This window comes from Lissotriton helveticus, chromosome 1_2 (genome assembly GCF_964261635.1).
Source record: "Lissotriton helveticus chromosome 1_2, aLisHel1.1, whole genome shotgun sequence".
Taxonomy (NCBI): Eukaryota; Metazoa; Chordata; class Amphibia; order Caudata; family Salamandridae; genus Lissotriton; species Lissotriton helveticus.
Window position 1 is genome coordinate 97,790,793 of NC_136058.1, and position 17,457 is coordinate 97,808,249.

Consider the following 17,457-nt stretch of genomic DNA (forward strand, 5'->3'; position numbering starts at 1 on the left):
CGGCTATTTAGTTACAAGAATAACATGCGGGAGGCCAAAGAAAATTCATTTAACAGAGTGGCAAGTGCCAAGTTACCTAGAGGAATGGCTAAAGAACTAAGGATTACCAACTTAAGAGACAGTGTGTTGAAAAGTTTGGACTTGCGAGAACATCAAATTCTCTGCACTAAAGACTCATGGGAAAATGACAATGTATCAACATCTGATTAGGAGGTAACAACAGTAGTACTCAGCATAAGCAACACCCTTCATGTAAGGCGCTCTGGATAGGAATGTCGGAGCCTCAAGTGAACCATTAAGTCAGCGCCTGTGATTCCTCTGAAACCTAGGGCATGAGCTGCCACCAAGAGTGGAATTACAGATGGAAAAAGAATCCTGTACTCTCAACCAGGAATGAAAGTGACCATTGCTGGGTTGACCAAGGGAAGCTAAAAAGAAAAATACAAAGTCTTGACCAAAACAAGTGGCAAAGCCTTAGGACACCTGTAAGACAGCCTTAAAGTAACCAGGGGGTTCCAATCTATATCAAAGTTGTTTCAATCAGAAGTGAGCCATTAAAAGAGGAAGTCACATTCATTAACATGAAGATGGAATGTCTATGCAGAAATAAGAACAGGGACAGTTTGAAAAACAGGGGACCCCTACGCGAATAGGTTTGCTATAGGTAGGGAATTGACAAATTTTTTTTTTTTTTTTTTTCAAAATTGAAATAAGAACAGGGGCCATGACAGGAAGGCATGCGATCATCTACAATGCAGATACAAATACCACCCGTCACTGAGAGGGAAGACAGTGGCTAGTCGCTTGACTAGCTTCAGTCTATCAACGTCAAGAAGAGGGACTATGCAACTGAACAAAAAAAAAGATGCCATCCACATGGCAGGGAATGATTTCTCCTCCGTATCCTTTACACAAAAGAAAATATGCCAAATTCTCCAGAAATGCAAGACAAACAAGCCACAAAAACAACACAAAGAACAGGAATCACTGAATCAGGAAAATCTAGTCAACCAGTTACACATATTGACACTGAGGCAAAGGCAGCAACATAATGCTTCCCAGAGGTGCAACATCCAGAACTGTTTCCGACTAAATAGAAAAAATGTATTGGAAGAACCTTTGTAAGATTTGGCTCTAACGTGAATAGTACAGAAGATACAAAAGTCTTTTCTAGATATAGTCCCAACCTGCTTGACATTACTTTACATCCTACAGGGGAGGACACGACTCTCAAATCCTCCCACTTGATGGCTGCACCTGGAAGCTGAACACAATGCAGTCAAACAAGAGATCAAATGAAACCTGGTCATTGAAGGGAACGTTCAGCAAGTTCCAATTTGTCTTTATTAATAAAACCGTGGAACTCAGCCATGGTTTCAGCAAAACAAGACACTTAGACCTACAAATCTAACTTCTGACCCAACATGATCCAGAGTGGCACTAAGCCTGAAGAGTTGGAAGAGGGTTAACCTTGCAAAGTCAAGCATTTCACCCAAAAAAGCTAGAGTGGCCTCATCACATGGTTGACAAGTGTATAAAGCTGGCCACCGTTGTTAGAGACACTGCAGGAGATCTAAAGCCCACCTCAAACCGTTTAACTGCCCAGACCTTTTAATCACCAGTTTTTTTTGTGACTGTCCCTTTTCTCAAAATTTGCTTACCATGACATTAACCTTTCCTCGATATCCTTCATTTCAAATCGTGGGTCTGAACCCAAATTTTACTGATACTGCAAACCTCCCCCCCCCAATTTCTATTTAATGTGTTTACTGTGCCCAATATTATATTATTAAATTATATTAAAATATAATACTATTCTTAGATTAGTTCTTTCATTTCTGGTGTTGAAGTTGGAGTACTGTACTCTTTCTTTCTATTTCTGTCAGCGACGTCATTTCAACAAAATACATATGGATATTGATTTAGAACACTGGTAGCTTGAGATCGAGTTATTTTCTTGCCATGAATGTTAAAATAGTGTACATTTGTCTACTATTGCTTTCATAAAGAGATAGAAAGCATATTTATTATTCTGGGTGAATATGGTGATAAGTGCTACCCCGAAATCAAATAAAAACAATAGGTGACCAAATAACAAGTCAAAGGTTTTATTTATGAATTTATATACTTAATCAAGTGTGATATGATGGTTTTGAGGTTGGACTTTCTTTTACGAAACCTTTACACTATGAATCAATCAATCAACTTCACTTTATTTCGCCACTGAATAGAGCAATGGCATAAAAAGCATACTAAATAAATACGAGATAAAATACATTACATTAAACATTATTTCCATATAAGCAATATTAATTACAAATCATGATTAAATAAAAACAGATAGTTAAATGAGAGCAAATAAAAACTCTAAAAGCACGCACAAAATAGCTCATCATGAGAGAGTGTTTTTCCTCCTTTTTAGAGCACAGTTTTATGAAGGAAGCCAGAGAAAAACGAGTAAAAGGATCCGGTAAACTTTTCAAAAAGTATAGAGTGGGCGACACTGTCTAAAATTCATTCTACGCAAGAGTGGCAATAAATATCTCTTCCTAGCCTCCCGACAAAATCTACATAAGAGTAAAAAATGTAGGTCACATTGGGATGAACGGGAGTCACAAGGGCAGAGTAAGAGTGCCTCCATAGAAAATTAATTAGGAGGATAGCCCAGCATTAAGGGAATAAAATTCGAGCGAAACCCGACTAATAAAAAATCTATGTTTAATATTCGTCACAAAGTTCAGGTACGTGTGATCCTGCATGCTAGGTCTGGGTGCTAGAAGATATAGATTGGCCCTAGACTTTTTAGCATTAAGGCCATTTCTTAGATTTTTCTCTTTTGCCAAAAAAAGACCCTTCAACTTGCTTCTTAAATATAGCTCTACATGCAAGGGGATCATTGAATAGATTGGCTTGTCCAACCGAATAAAATCTATTCTTTATATATTGTAACCATTTAACTTTGGCAACGCCATCAAGGTTTAGTGAATCCTTTAATATGTCATGTGTTAACGTTAAATCTTCCCTTCTCCATACCGAGTGCCACAAAAGTGGAGGAGAACCTGTACACTAATTTACTTAGTATTAGAATCGCCTCATCCAAAAAGTTGCTGAGCATGCAGGATTTCATGTGTTTTCCAGACCTAAAGTAGCAGAATCCCTGTTTTCTCAATAAGGGAGTTTGTCATTTACCAGGGCATAAGGTGCAAACTTACACATAATAATACAGTAGCTTATGATATGGGGTTCGCAAATCCGAACACTGTCAAAGTGAGAGGATATGAAGTCCTGAAAGGTTAAAGGCCATCCCCTTGTGATGGTGCTCCCTGGGTACCGTCACCCTGCCACCTCGAGTGGAAATTTGTCCGTGAGCAAAGTTTCAGAACGGTACTTTTTACAAAAGAAATGGTACTGAAGAACATGAGTAAGTCCCAACAATTCTCATGGACAATGCTATGTCATCAGTAAAGGTGAGCAAAATGTACTTTTATTGATCTTCGCGTTTTCTTATCTAAGGCTTCGTATTACATACAATACATCATCAAAAGGCAGCCAAGTCGTGCTTCGTCTACAAGACTTTTTCAAGGCTGTTAGACACTGTCCGTTCTTATAACCGTGTCATGCTCAGTTCAATGAAGCTAAACCAAATTAAGAAATCTGCGCCATTAAGCTGCAATAAATAACGTGAGAAGGATCCAGCCACTCGTAATTAGGGCCTAAATGTTTTATTCACTTTTATTTGAGTTGGTTATGAGCTTAGGGGGCCTGAGGGCTCTTTTCAAAGGAATGTGTCATGAGGAAAACTAATGCAATAGCCACCAACACCTTTTCAAGATAAATGGGATTGTTGTAGAAGAGGTGTCACCGGAGAAAATGGAACAAGAGACAAACACCAACCCCTTATAATCTTTTCAAGGAACACTAATTTGACATTCAATTGGGCAGAAAATGTTCAAAGGAAATTAAACAATGAACAAACATAGCCAGGTAAAGTACACAAAAACACTGTGTCGACGGATCGAATATGTAAACAAGAGTGGAGAAAGTCTAGTTAGTGTCAAAAGCCAAGGACAGACGAAAGCACAAACACCTTTGTCATATTTCTGGGGAGGGAAAGGAAGCTACGGCTTCTGGGATCACTCTCTACTATAGGGAGTCCTACTGCAGTCCTCTCCCCAGAGTAAGTAAATACTCCCTCAGTAAAAAGATTGTTTACACTCTTGGGGCCACATGGACTTAGCTTTTCTCATGTCACAAACGGCCAAATTCTGTTTGTGACCGGAAATTTTTTTTTTATATGAAAAAAGGCCCATTTTGCGATTTGGTAACCTTATTACCAAATCGCCAAATGGGTTAGCAATTCGGTTTTGGGAAAGGACGTGTTAAGGGCGTCCCTTTCTAATAGCAACTCACAGTGTTATGCAAGAATGTTTTGCGCAAAACATTCGTATTTTACCAACTTGAAGTTGGTGGTACCACATGCGCAAGCAGAAAGGGGTCCCCTTCCCTTTTGTAAATGTGTGCAACAATGTTTTTTAAGAGCAGGCAGTGGTCCCACAGACCACTGTCAGCTCTTAAAAAATTAAAAGAAAACTTCAAATGTTTGCTTTGAAAACGCATCTTATTTTCCTTTAAGGAAAATGGACTGCATTTAAAAAAAAAAGAAAACTTGCTTTAGTTAAAAGCAAACACTGACATGGTGGTCTCCAGCGGGCCACCATCTGTGTATTTTTAGTGATTCCTGATGAGTCGCAAATTGCAACCGACCTCATGAATATTAATGAGGTAGATCAATTGTGACCCCATAAGGAATCGCTAAATGTGTCAAAGATACATTAGTGTTTGAGATTACCTAATAGCGAATCACAAAAAGTCGCTATTAGGTAATCGTAAAATGAAACCTACGTACATGTGGTCCTTGTTTTCAGCAGGAAGGCCTCCCAAACATCAGGATGTTTCAAACATATGTCATCATACCTTCTATTTGGCTCAGGTTTAAAGGCTGGATAGTGATATATATGCTGGACTTCTGTGGTATCTGTAGTTTGTAACGATGACTGACTATTTCGCCGTTCTCCTCCAAAAAGAAGCATCCCTTTGAACGTATGTATTGCCACTCCTGTAAAACAAAAAGCAGAACATGACAAGAATGTTAATTAAATGAAGGTTATGAAAATACGGCTGCTCAAGAACAGCACGTGGTTCAAAACACGTAACATGTGGCAAGAACAAGAAATCTAAAATGGTCATCACCAAGAGAGTGAGTAGCGTGATTTATATATCATCAGTTGCAGAATGAACCAACTTGAGGCCCTTGTGGCTGTTGAGCTGAGACAGGGTTTGTGAATGGGAACAGATAACATTTAGGAAAGGAAGGTCTTCAAAACTTTGTAGGTAGTTGAAGATTGTGGTTGCATTTAAGCCTGGAAAATGTGAGGTACATAAACAACTATGATAGATAATACAAGACCTATGCGACGAACACACTTGGTTTTGTGGAAAAAGAAAATGTTGGCAGTCAGGGATGCTGCTATGGTCCTGGGTTTTCACAGTGAACGCTTCCCCAGTTCTACCTATACTCACATGTTGGTTACGCCTCCCTTTGCTATGCACATGCTACTGGTACTCTCTCTGGCTAATTTTGCACATTATAAGCACCCCATGAAATAAAATAAAAAAAATATTATCTGCCGAAAGTAAGTATTGTTGGCGTCAGCAGCAAAAGCATATGGAGGGGAGGGGAGTTTATAAAGGGAGGAGTGTGCGTGCATTTAGGTGCTTGTAGATGACTGATAGTTCAGGTTTTAAAATGGAGCACAGGGCCTTCTGTATGTTAAATTCCTACAATAAAATGAGGTTTTGTGATACGCCAGACGAAGCAAGGATAACACCATCTAAACCTTTTTTCTTAGTATTTTCATACTTTCTGACTATCCTAGTACGCAGTATTTACAACTAATATGTTGTGCTTAGTGTATTACTGATAGTTGTATCATGCATGAGGTGCATTGGGTGGCCTAAGCACTCCTAGACAGTCCTGGTGTGTGTTATCACACTCTTCTGGGCAGACCACTGGATAACCTCGTAATTGTCCTATTCTTGGTGCACATGTTCCTAAAAGATGCTAAGAAACAAACTATATCAGAACCCTGGAAGAGATCCAAGCAGAGGCGAGAACTAGACACTGATCTGATCCCATGATATTCTGTGTGTGGGTATGGGAAATAAACAAGTAACAACTGGTCCACACCATGGGGAATATTTTGTCTGAAATTATTTGATCTTTGCAGGATCGGAGGATTTGACTCGCCTTCCTCCCAGACCTCATTAGAGAGCTGTTCACGCTCGAGACTGATACGGAGAAGTTGCGCTAGAGACAGACCTGAAGACCATACTCCATACTACAGCTTCCACAATCCGCCCATATCTAATGAAGTATTACAGATTTTTGTCTTGGAATTAATTGACATACTACTATACAGTGTGAATGGTTACTCCCCTTCTCACAACATCTGAGCCTTTTAAAAACCCCATGCCTGTGTGCTACAAAGGGCCGAAACGCAGGTTGGCCGTTGTCTCTCAGTTGTGAAAAACAAAGAATAAATTCATGTTATCTTTCATTGGATCTCCGTTGCCTATCTATACTACTATTATAAAGCAAGAACTTTGGACCTTTGAGGCGGGTAAACTCGGGAACCACAGTGCCAATCCACACACCCGATACATCATTGTAATTGTCAGGGTGTGCAGATGGACATAGGCTATATACATTTTTTTAAAAACGTTATTTAAAAAATTGACGATAAAAAAAGTAGTACCTTGCAAGTAGCGCCGGCCGCGACCTGCGTGGTGACATCAGGAGCGCGGGGAGGAGCGGCGTGCAGGAGCGGAAGAGGAGCGGCAGACATCAGCGCGGGGAGGAGCGGCGGACAGGCGGTGAGGAGCTGCGAGGAGCGGCGGGGAGGAGCGGTGAGCGGCGGATGAGGTAGGTTATTTATTTAATTGGGGTAGAGTCAGTGCGGTCTGGCAGAGTCAGCGCGGGTGTGGCAACTGAATTGGGGTAGAGTCAGTGCGGGTCTGGCAGAGTCAGCGCGGGTGTGGCAGCTGAATTGAGGTAGAGTCAGTGCGGGTCTGGCAGAGTCAGCACGGGTGTGGCAACTGAATTGGGGTAGAGTCAGTGCGGATCTGGCAGAGTCAGTGCGGGTCTGGCAGAGTCAGTGCGGGTCTGGCAGAGTCAGTGCGGGTCTGGCAGAGTCAGTGCGGGTCTGGCAGAGTCAGTGCAGGTCTGGCAGAGTCAGTGCGGGTCTGGCAGAGTCAGTGCGGGTCTGGCAGAGTCAGCGCGGGTGTGGCAGAGTCAGATAATAGTAGTTTAGGGGAGCAGCGGATGAGAACATGAGAACATTACAAGTGAGCAAAAAACAAAAGCAAACGTTACATTAAATGAAGCAAGCGGATGAGGTAGGTTATTTATTTATTTATTTATTAAGGAGCGGATGACAACATGAGAACATTACAAGTGAGCAAAAAACAAAAGCAAACGTTACATTAAATGAAGCAAAAGCAAAAATGACAATCGTGAGCCAAAAAGGCGGATGACAACATGAGAGCATTACAAGTGAGCAAAAAACAAAAGCAAACGTTACATTAAATGAATCAAAAGCAAAAATGACAATGGTGAGCCAAAAAAATACAAGAGCTAGCAAACGGTGCATTACAAAAGTGACAATCGTGAGCGTAGCAAACGGTGCATTACAGGAGGAACAAGCATTTGCAATGCAATAGGTCTCGCATTATGAAAGTTTGAGCTATTGGTCTTGTAAATGACAAGTGTTTTATTTATGTGTTGGTTTTGAAAGTAGCTAAATTAATAGCTTTTTCATTTACAATGCCAATAGTTATAACTTTCGCAAATGTGACACCTATAGCATTTGTAATGCACCATGTTTTGTAATTACGTGACTTAGATGTATTGATATTACAAATAACCACGGCTTTTAATTTTTTTAAATAATTAATACTTAAATAAAAGTGATTGTAATTTATAATGGCAATAGCTTAAACTTTTGTTAATAACTTTTGTGAAGATTATGTTTAGTGTATTTTATTGTGACGAAAATCCAAGAACAGAAGTGAAATATTAACATCTTTTTGTGACATTTGTAATAAAGCTTGAAACATTGGGAGAACATATTTGACCCAGTTGTTGTTGAATTGTTGCACAGATTGATGCTGTGATGGTGCAAAGTGATGTTGTGGTGGCGACGAGTGATGCAGTGGCGTTCAGTGATGCTGTGGTAGCGCATAGTGATGTTGTGGTGCCCCTGAGGGATGCTGTGGTGGCCCTGAGTGAAGCTGTGGAGGCCGTGAGTGATGCTGTGGAGGTGCTGAGTGGTGTTGTGGTGGTGCTGAGTGGTGCTGTGGTGGTGCTGTGGTGGTGCTGGGTGGTGCTGTGGTGGTGCTGAGTGATAATGTGGTGGTGCTAAGTGATAATGTGGTGGTGCTGAGTGGTGCTGTGGTGGTGCTGAGTGGTGCTGTGGTGGTGCTGAGTGGTGCCATTGTGGTGCTGAGTGGTGCTGTGGTGGTGCTGAGTGATGCTGTGGTGGTGTGGTGGTGCTGAGTGGTGCTGAGTGGTGCTGTGGTGGTGCTGTGGTGGTGCTGAGTGGTGCTGTGGTGGTGCTGTGGTGGTGCTGTGGTGGTGCTGAGTGATGCTGTGGTGGTGCTGAGTGATCATGTGGTGTTGCTGAGTGATAATGTGGTGGTGCAGGATAATAATGTGGTGGTGCTGAGTGATAATGTAGTGGTGCTGAGTGATAATGGGGTGGTGCTGGGTGATACTGGGGTGGTGCTGAGTGATACTGGGGTGGTGCTGAGTGATACTGGGGTGGTGCTGAGTGATACTGGGGTGGTACTGAGTGATGAGGGTGAGGGTGTGTGGGGTGTGAGGGGTGAGGGTGAGTGAGGGTTGTGAGGGTGAGTGAGGGTGAGGGGTGTGAGGGTGTGTGAGGGTGAGGGGGTGTGAGAGGGTGTGAGGGAGGGTGAGGGGTGTGTGAGGGTGAGGGGTGTGGGGGTGGGGGAGTGTGGGGGTGTGAGGGTGAGGGGGTGTGAGGGAGGGTGAGGGGATGTGAGAATGAGGAGTTGTGAGGATGAGGGGGTGAGAGGGTGTGTGAGGGTAAGAGGGTGTGTGAGGGTGAGAGGGTAAATGAGGGTGAGAGGGTGGGTGAGGGTGAGTGGGTGAGAGGGGTGTGAGGGTGAGTGAGGGTAAGGGGGGTGAGGGGATGTGAGGGCGAGGAGGTGTGAGGGTGAGGGGGTGTGAGGGTGAAGATGAGGGGGTGAGGGTGTGTGAGGGTGAGAGAGTGTATGAGGGTGAGAGAGTGTGTGAGGGTGAGAGGGTAAGAGGGTGTATGAGGGTGAGAGGGTGTGTGAGGGTGAGAGGGTAAGTGAGGGTGAGAGGGTGGGTGAAGGGTGAGAGGTTGTGTGAGGGTGAGTGGGTGTGTGAGGGGTGGGAGGTTGTGTGAGGGTGAGAGGGGGTGTGAGGGTGAGAGGGCGTGTGAGGGTGAGAGGGGGTGAGAGTGTGTGTGAGGGTGAGAGGGTGAGAGAGGGTGAGGGTGTGTGAGGGTTGAGGGTGTGTGAGGGTAAGGGTAAGGGTGAGGGGGTGTGAGGGTAAGGGTGAGGGGGTGTGAGGGGGTGAGAGGGTGTGTGAGAGTGAGAGGGTAAGAGGGTGTATGAGGGTGAGAGGGTGTGTGAGGGTGAGAGGGTGTGTGAGGGTGAGAGGGTGTGTGAGGGTGAGAGGGTGTGTGAGGGTGAGAGGGTAAGTGAGGGTGAGAGGGTGGGTGAGGGGTAAGAGGTTGTGTGAAGGTGAGTGGGTTTGTGAGGGGTGAGAGGTTGTGTGAGGGTGAGAGGGGGTGAGAGGGGGTGTGAGGATGAGAGGGGGTGAGAGTGTGTGAGGGTGAGAGAGGGTGAGGGGGTGTGAGGGTGAGCATAAGGGTGAGGGGGTGTGAGGGTAAGGGTGAGGGGGGGTGAGGGGGTGTGAGGGTAAGGGTGAGGGGGTGTGAGGGTAAGGGTGAGGGGGTGTGAGGGTGAGGGGGTGGGAGGGTGAGGGTTTTATGTGGGACTTCGTCAGTTACCAATGGAGGCTTTGCAGAGTGTGCACATTTTCGTGCACTAAACCATGCCAAGGTGTGGAGGCGCAGGCGTGCACAGGATAGAGTCATGAAAGCGGCGGGCCGTGTAAACACCCACAATGTGCATGAAGATTTTCAATTTCTTCCCCTCGGTTTCACATATTTTTAAATGTATGCTGGGCTGATCCAGGTGTAAAAAGTGCTGAACGTCGAAAAGCTCGTGTGAAATCCCTGCGTTTTTTAGAAAGTTATGGAGTGGAAGGAAATATTGACTTTGGATGGTAATGAGGAAGGAAAAAAGCGTTGTTTTATATGTAACCTACGCGCACACCTACACATTGTTACTTTCCATTTTTGGAGGTGTTAGTCTATTAAATTGAAAAGGGGGGGCCCTCGGCCCCCCCGCACGCATGGCGGCGCGGCGACCGTCGCCCCCCCTTTCCCCTGATGGTGTCTCTCGGTGGTGGGGGCGGGCCCTTGGGGGCGCGACCCACCACCGATTGGCTGGAGGCCTCCCTGACCCGGATACAAGGAAAAAGGTCCGGGTCAGGGGGGGCGGGCTACATGAGGGGCGGGCCGGGGGGGGCGTGCCCCCCCCGCCTGGCCCCTCGGGAATAAAGAGGTGGGGAGCGCCCAGGAGACCCCCTTGTCCCTGGACGCTCCCTCGCAGTACGGTGTGCCCCGCGCTCGGGGCTTCTTTGTTTTTAGTGAACTTTTCCCTTTCTTTTTCAGGTTGGGGAAGCGGATCCGGAGACTAGCAGCGCGGAGCCCCAAGGACGCGAGGCGACAGCGTATATTTTTATTTTTTCTTCCAGAACATAAGGACTTCATACGGCGGCCAGCCGCCAGCCGCGTCGCGAGAGCAACGGGCCAGCCGCGTGGAGCCAGCCGCCAGCCGCGTCGCGGGATCAGCGGGAGATCATCGTTGGCGAGGGACGCGAGCCGGCAGCAGAGGCGGCGGCAGCAGAGGCGTTTGCCCAGGCCTGACTGTATATCTCAAAAGCGGCGCGCACGGCGACCGCATAAGGTATTTGTTGGCGCGGGGGGCGGGGACGAGCAGCGGGCCGGCTGCGAGATATCGAGCGCAGGTCGGAGGGGTTCTCCGGTGCTCGGTAAGGGCGCGAAAACAGTGTCCCTACGGGCGATGATGCACTTTACAAATGGTGATGAATATCATAAGCGCTGGGCAATGAGGCTCACTTAGGAGCTGTTTTATCGTGCACATTTACTTCTAACGGCAATATACGCTAGTTATATAAGCCTAGCGAGAGTGGGAGGTAATTTAGCAAAGTTTATTTACTTGCTTATGGCCACAGGGCAGGTTCACTCGTGCGACTGTGAAAGGAAGTGAAGCAGGGTCGACCAGGGCAGCACCTGGATGGGAGACCCCTCGTGTAAAGTGTACACAGTATAGAAATAACGAGTTGATTATTTCTTACGCCGTTTTTTGTCCTGTTTTTCTGTTCATCATTGTTTTGAAGGGATAAAGCGGAGTGCCCTGTGATAACAATTATTTAGGACACTAAGGGGCACCTGGATTGGTATTGGGAACTGTGATAAGATTGTGTAACTGAAAAGTAAGGTATTTGAGTCTTCATTGCTGTTTTGTTTTAATGGGGAGTGATAGTGAATTGCTGTTTATAACTGTTTTTAGGACATCCCAAAAAGAGGTTGACAAGGGGGGGTTCAGGCCTCCAGTGTATTTGAACTGAGTTATCCTGAAATTTGCCCCTGCTTTGCCACAAGGTGTTAATGCAATTTTCCATTCCAGGCTTTTAGCGACATTATTGGTCCAATCCATCCTTCAGAGAGGACGTAAGGAGAGTAAACGCGCAGCCTGGTGGGGGACGTGATCACAGACGGTTATCGCCGGCGAGTGCACGGGACTGGTCGGTAAGAGGGGTACGGGGGGCTGGCATTCATCGCTCCTGGTGGCCGCCGGGTGGGTCTACATTAGGTTTACTCACCCCCTTACATAAGCGGACAAGCCGCTAGTGTTGCGGTTGCCGTTGCATGGTGCTGAAAGCCCCCTGGTGACCCTCCATCTAAAAGGTACACAAAGTTGGCCTGTTGTGATATTAAGAGAGTAGGCTGCGGTTTGTTGGGGTGGTATCATGCCAGGTCCGCGGGGTGGAAAAAGTGGGTCCAACATGGAGGCTATGATGCGGGCCATGATGCGTGAGATGGGTGAAATTAAGCAGCGGCTAGGGAAAGTAGATGAGCTGGAAGCACGGTTGAATGAGAGGCATGGTGATGCCCCTGGCCCATCGGGTAGGCCTGTCCGCCAGAGGGCGGCGCCATTGCCAAGGGGGGAATTTGTTACCCCACCTAGGAGGTCTAAGCCCAAGAGACCCAGGTATGCTGCACCCGCCTCAGGGCCAGTAGAGCCGGTACCTGCCGTGCCGCTGGCGGTCATCCCACCACCGCTTATACCTATGCCTATGCCCCCAGCCCCTGTAATGCCGGTGCCTGTCGTACCGCCAGGAGACGCAGGGTCCGCACCCCCTCCGGGGGCCGCAATCCCGGCTACGGGCTTGCCACAACCGGCACCCGCCTTGCCTGCTGCGCCAGTACCGTTGGGCATAACCCCAGTGGTACCTGTTGTCCCAGGCAGTAATTTAGATTCAATGCCCCCTGAATTGTTGTCACAGATAACGGCATTGATGCCCTGGCTCCAAAAAGGGGGAGCGTTCCCAAATTCGGCAGATCATGCAGCAGAGGCGGCGAGGTTTGTAGAAAAGATCAAATCAGCAGCGGTCGCCGACAGTGTTGCATTGCCAGGATCTTCTCCCCTTACAGGTCCAAGTCTTCCCCAGCCGGATGGAGCTAATGGGCAGCCTGCCCTGGTGCCCGCACTTGGTAAGGAAGTGGCATTGCCGCTCTTGGGGGACGGTGTTCTACCTTCCAGGAGTGAGAATTTGGCTCAACATGTGTCGTTAGCTGTTAAGGAGATGGTTTGGGCTGACAAATATGTATATATTTATTCCTTGTTATTAGATAATAGGGAAATGGAGCATGCAAAAACACTGAAGGAGTGGATGCACCCAAGTGAATGGAGGGTGCAGTGTGCTAGATTTAGGGTAGAGGAAACACTGATCAATTGGATTAAGGCTTGGGCTGTATTCACTGCTATTAAGGCTGAACGACCTCCAGATTTACAGGCGCCACTGGCATGCTACTCGAGCAGGATTGTGGGGTGGAGCGAGCAATATTCTGGGGATGCATGGAAAGGGTATGATTTGAATTTCAGGAAGGCATTGGAATTTAATAGATCATTGGCATGGGACACGGTGGATTCCATGTCATGGCATAAACAGTTCTCGGATAACGCACCCCCCCCTCAGTTCTCCGGTTCAGTCAAAGTGTTCTCCGCTAGACCCCAACAGCCCTTTCGGCCCCCCCAAACGAGTGAAGTGCCTGGGAAGTTTAGGGCCAGTGGGGCAGAGAAAAAAGGGGTGTGCTGGGATTTTAATAGGCGCACCTGCACAAGGGGCGCGTGTAAGTTTAGACATGCCTGTTCATCCTGTGGTCACCCCTCACATCCAGAAACTGCCTGTAGGTCCAAGCAGGGGAACCCGGGACAGAGGGGTAGGGGAAAGCCACTGTAGGACGAACCGGTTAGGCCCCCCCACGCCAGTGGATGTGGTGGCAATGATTCCATGGTTGAACAGATACCCGGACCACACATCGGCCACCCTACTTCAAGAAGGTTTTTCTAAAGGCTTTAGGATCCCTGCGGCAGGATACACAGGCAGCGCGCACTGTAGAAACCAATTGTCAGTAAAGCACAATCCGGCTGTGGTGGCCGCCAAAATTGACAAGGAGCTATCTTTAGGCAGGATAGCTGGCCCTTTCACTGAAGTGCCGGTACCCAATTTTGTGTGTTCCCCATTAGGAGTTGTCCCCAAGAAAGAGAAAGGGCAATTCAGATTGATCCACAACCTGTCAGCACCTAGGGGGACGTCACTGATTGATGCCATTGACGAGGGTATCTGTAGTGTTAAGTACGCCTCTTTTGATCAGGCTGTTAACTTATTACAGGCCACGGGACCCGGGGCGCTGATGGCGAAATCAGACATAGAATCAGCCTTTCGCCTCCTCCCGGTACACCCAGCGGATCAGCATCTCTTAGGCTTCACCTTTGGGGATATGTTCTACATGGATAAATGCACGCCCATGGGTTGTTCTATATCTTGCGCTTACTTTGAGATGTTTAGCTCTTTTCTTGAATGGGCCATGAGACAAGCAACGGGCCACCAGCAGGTCATGCATTATTTGGATGATTTCCTCTTCCTGGGTACGGCGGGATCTCAGGAGTGTGCACTAGCATTGCAGGAATTTTGCGTGCTCATGCGGGCTTTTGGGGTCCCGCTTGCGCCCGGGAAGACTGTTGGCCCGACCACCTGCTTAGAATTCCTCGGCATTGAGATTGATTCAGTGGAGGGATGATTTAGATTGCCTAGGGACAAGGTGGACAAATTCAAAACAGCGCTACGTTTATGCCTACGGAAAGATAAGGTCACCCTGCAGCAATTACAGGAGGTGGTAGGGCAGTTGAACTTCGCACTGAGGATCATCCCCATGGCTCGCCCTTTCTCTCGCTCCATTGCCCAAGCAATGAAGGGGCTGAGGGAGAAACACCACCGCACTAGGCTGTCGTCTGAAATTCGCCAGGATATGCTTATATGGATGGCATTCCTGGAGGATTTTAACGGCAGGGTGGTCTGGCCCGGCCCGCCCGCAACATCAGCAGAGTTGGGCCTGTGGACAGATGCCGCCGGTAGTGTGGGCTTTGGCGCCATCCTAGGGAACAGGTGGGTCGCTCAACAGTGGCCGGAGGCATGGAGAACATGGGGTCTGACCGCTAATATTGGCTTCTTGGAACTCTTCCCAATATGGGTGGCATTGATGGTCTGGCCCGAACACCTATGTAACCAATCAGTGGTGTTCTGGTCAGACAACATGACAGTAGTGGAGTGTATAAACCAGCAGGGAGCACGGTGTCCTTTCATACTTCGTCTGATCAAAGAAATTGTTTTGCAGTGCCTTAAATGGAATGTCGTTTTTAAGGCCAAACATGTCCCTGGTGTTCTGAACAATGCAGCTGACTCCCTCTCTCGCTTCAAAATGCAGGTTTTCAGGGAGCATCTTCCTACAGCAGACCCCTCGCCAGCGCACTTCCCAGCAGTACTTTGGCAGATTGGTGCCCCAGATTACAGGACCTCGTGGTCGCTAGCCTAGCCCCCAGGACCAAGACGGCGTACGAAGGGGCGTTTTTGTCTTACTGTTCCTTTTTGGGGCAACAATGGGAGGTGCTATGGGCGCAAGAGGATGGCTTTGCGGCCTATTTAGAATGGATGCATAAGGAGGGGCGCTCGGTGGCAGCGGCAAACAGACATAGGGCAGCGGTGTCATTCTACGCTCAAGCTAGGGGCTTGCGTGATCCCACTAATACCTTTATGGTGCGTAAGGCTTTGAGGGGTTGGCGCCGTATTCAGGGCCATCATAAAGATAAGAGAAAGCCCATAGGATTAGCACGGCTGACTGCTTTACTGGGCGCGCTGGACACTGTTTGTAGCTCGGAGTGGGAGGTGCTTCTTTTTAAGGCAGCATTCTCCTTGGCATTCTATGGGGCGCTGAGAATTAGCGAACTTGTGGCAGGTTCCAAGTCAGACCTACTGGGCGGCTGGCAAAGGGCTAGTGTGAAGATAAGGGATGACACCATGTGGGTGACTATTCAGAAGTCAAAGACCGACCAGGAGTCTAGGGGCCACACCATAGTCCTACAACGGGCCCCCGCCAACCCTTGCTGCCCAGTGAGGCACGTGGAATTATTGCACGGGCTGCTGGCGGGCACAGCGGGCAGGGCACTGCTCTGTCATGCCGACGGTAACCCCTTGACCAGGTATCAATTCAGGAGGGTATTGGAGATGGTGGTCAGGAAAGCAGGTCTTGACCCTAAAGAGTTTGGCTCTCATTCCTTTAGGATTGGGGCAGCAACTGAGGCGGTGGCGGGGGGCCTCCCAGTGGAGAGAGTGAAGACAATTGGGAGATGGTCCTCAGAATGTTACAAACGTTATGTACGAATTGACATGTTGTGATTACATGGCGCTCACGCTTGGTTTGTTTCCGCTCTCTTACAGTTTCTCAGACCTGTTACGCAGGGGAGGAATTTGTCGTCGGGCACCAACAACATACATCAGCACGGAGCTGCAGCCAGGAAACAATGAAGAAAAGTGTTTGGATTGTGGGTCACTCCTATGTAAGACGAGCAGAATGTGTCTTTATGTCAGGTGACAGGGGGAAAAGGGCGGCACAACTGGGGTTGGACATCACGTTCTTCGGGAGAGGGGGGTTGTGTCTCAACCAGTTTAGGGGCTTCTTCCAGGGGCTTTTAGCGCGCCGGCAATCTCCCCCGTCAGTGGTGATACTTCACCTGGGGGAGAATGATTTGGCCACACTGGGAAGGCGCATTCTGATCGAGGAGATTATCTCAACGGCGGGGTGGATGGCCAGGACTTGCCCGGGTTGCACACTAGTATGGTCGCAACTCATACCCCGATTACAGTGGCGGGGGGGGGATTCGGTCAGGGCGTTGAATCACTCGGTAAAGAGGATCAACACACGGTTGGATAGGTTGTTTCGAGCCCCCCTGTTACAGTCAATACCTCATGGGTGTATCTGGGGCGACAGGTATTACTTGAGGGACGGAGTTCACTTAAATGAGGAAGGGAATGTCTTGTGGTCTGACAATATCTGGGCCTGGTTAGAGGGATTTGCAAGTAGGAGGGTTCCTTAGGTAGGGGCTAGAGGGGGGAGGCCAGATCGTCGGTTAACAATGCTGGCCTGTGGCGGTAAGGTCATTATCGGTGAGCACATATTTGAGGTCTGAGGGGGCGGGCATCATCCTATGGAGGTTCCCGCCCAGGGGGAGGGGCCTGCGGGCCACTCCTAGAACTCCAGGGGCAAGGTAATTCATGCTGCAAAGGAGCGCGGGTAGGAGTAGTTCACGCTTTCCTTAGGCTGGTAGCCACCCCGCGCGCGTGGACTCATGACGTCACCGGATGGCGCAGAGTAAGGGCCCTCCTTTAGTGGGTAAATGGAGTTCAGGGCGTAGACCGGGCAATTTCCGGGGTAACACTGCGCATGCGCACGTCTCTAGGGGAGGCGCAGCTTGTAGGACCTGACACCGGTAGTGACCTTGCCATATGGCCAGAAATGTACAAAAATCAAGATGAGGATGTTAGACTCGGTTAGGAAACAACATGTATTAGAGTTTTTGTTAAGGTCAGGCTCTCAAACTTGTTGGAAAACTTGTATTTAATGTCCTGCTGATTTT

General features: G+C 47.9%; 1 protein-coding gene across 1 annotated transcript in view; it reads right to left on the reverse strand.

The window, feature by feature from the left end:
• EFCAB7 (EF-hand calcium binding domain 7) overlaps positions 1-17,457 on the reverse strand; it is a 317,322-nt gene that overhangs the window by 126,710 nt on the left and 173,155 nt on the right. Inside the window, exon 7 of the mRNA XM_078669291.1 lies at positions 4,975-5,116. Coding sequence (XP_078525417.1) covers positions 4,975-5,116 — 142 coding nt within the window. The remainder of the gene's footprint in view (positions 1-4,974; positions 5,117-17,457) is intronic.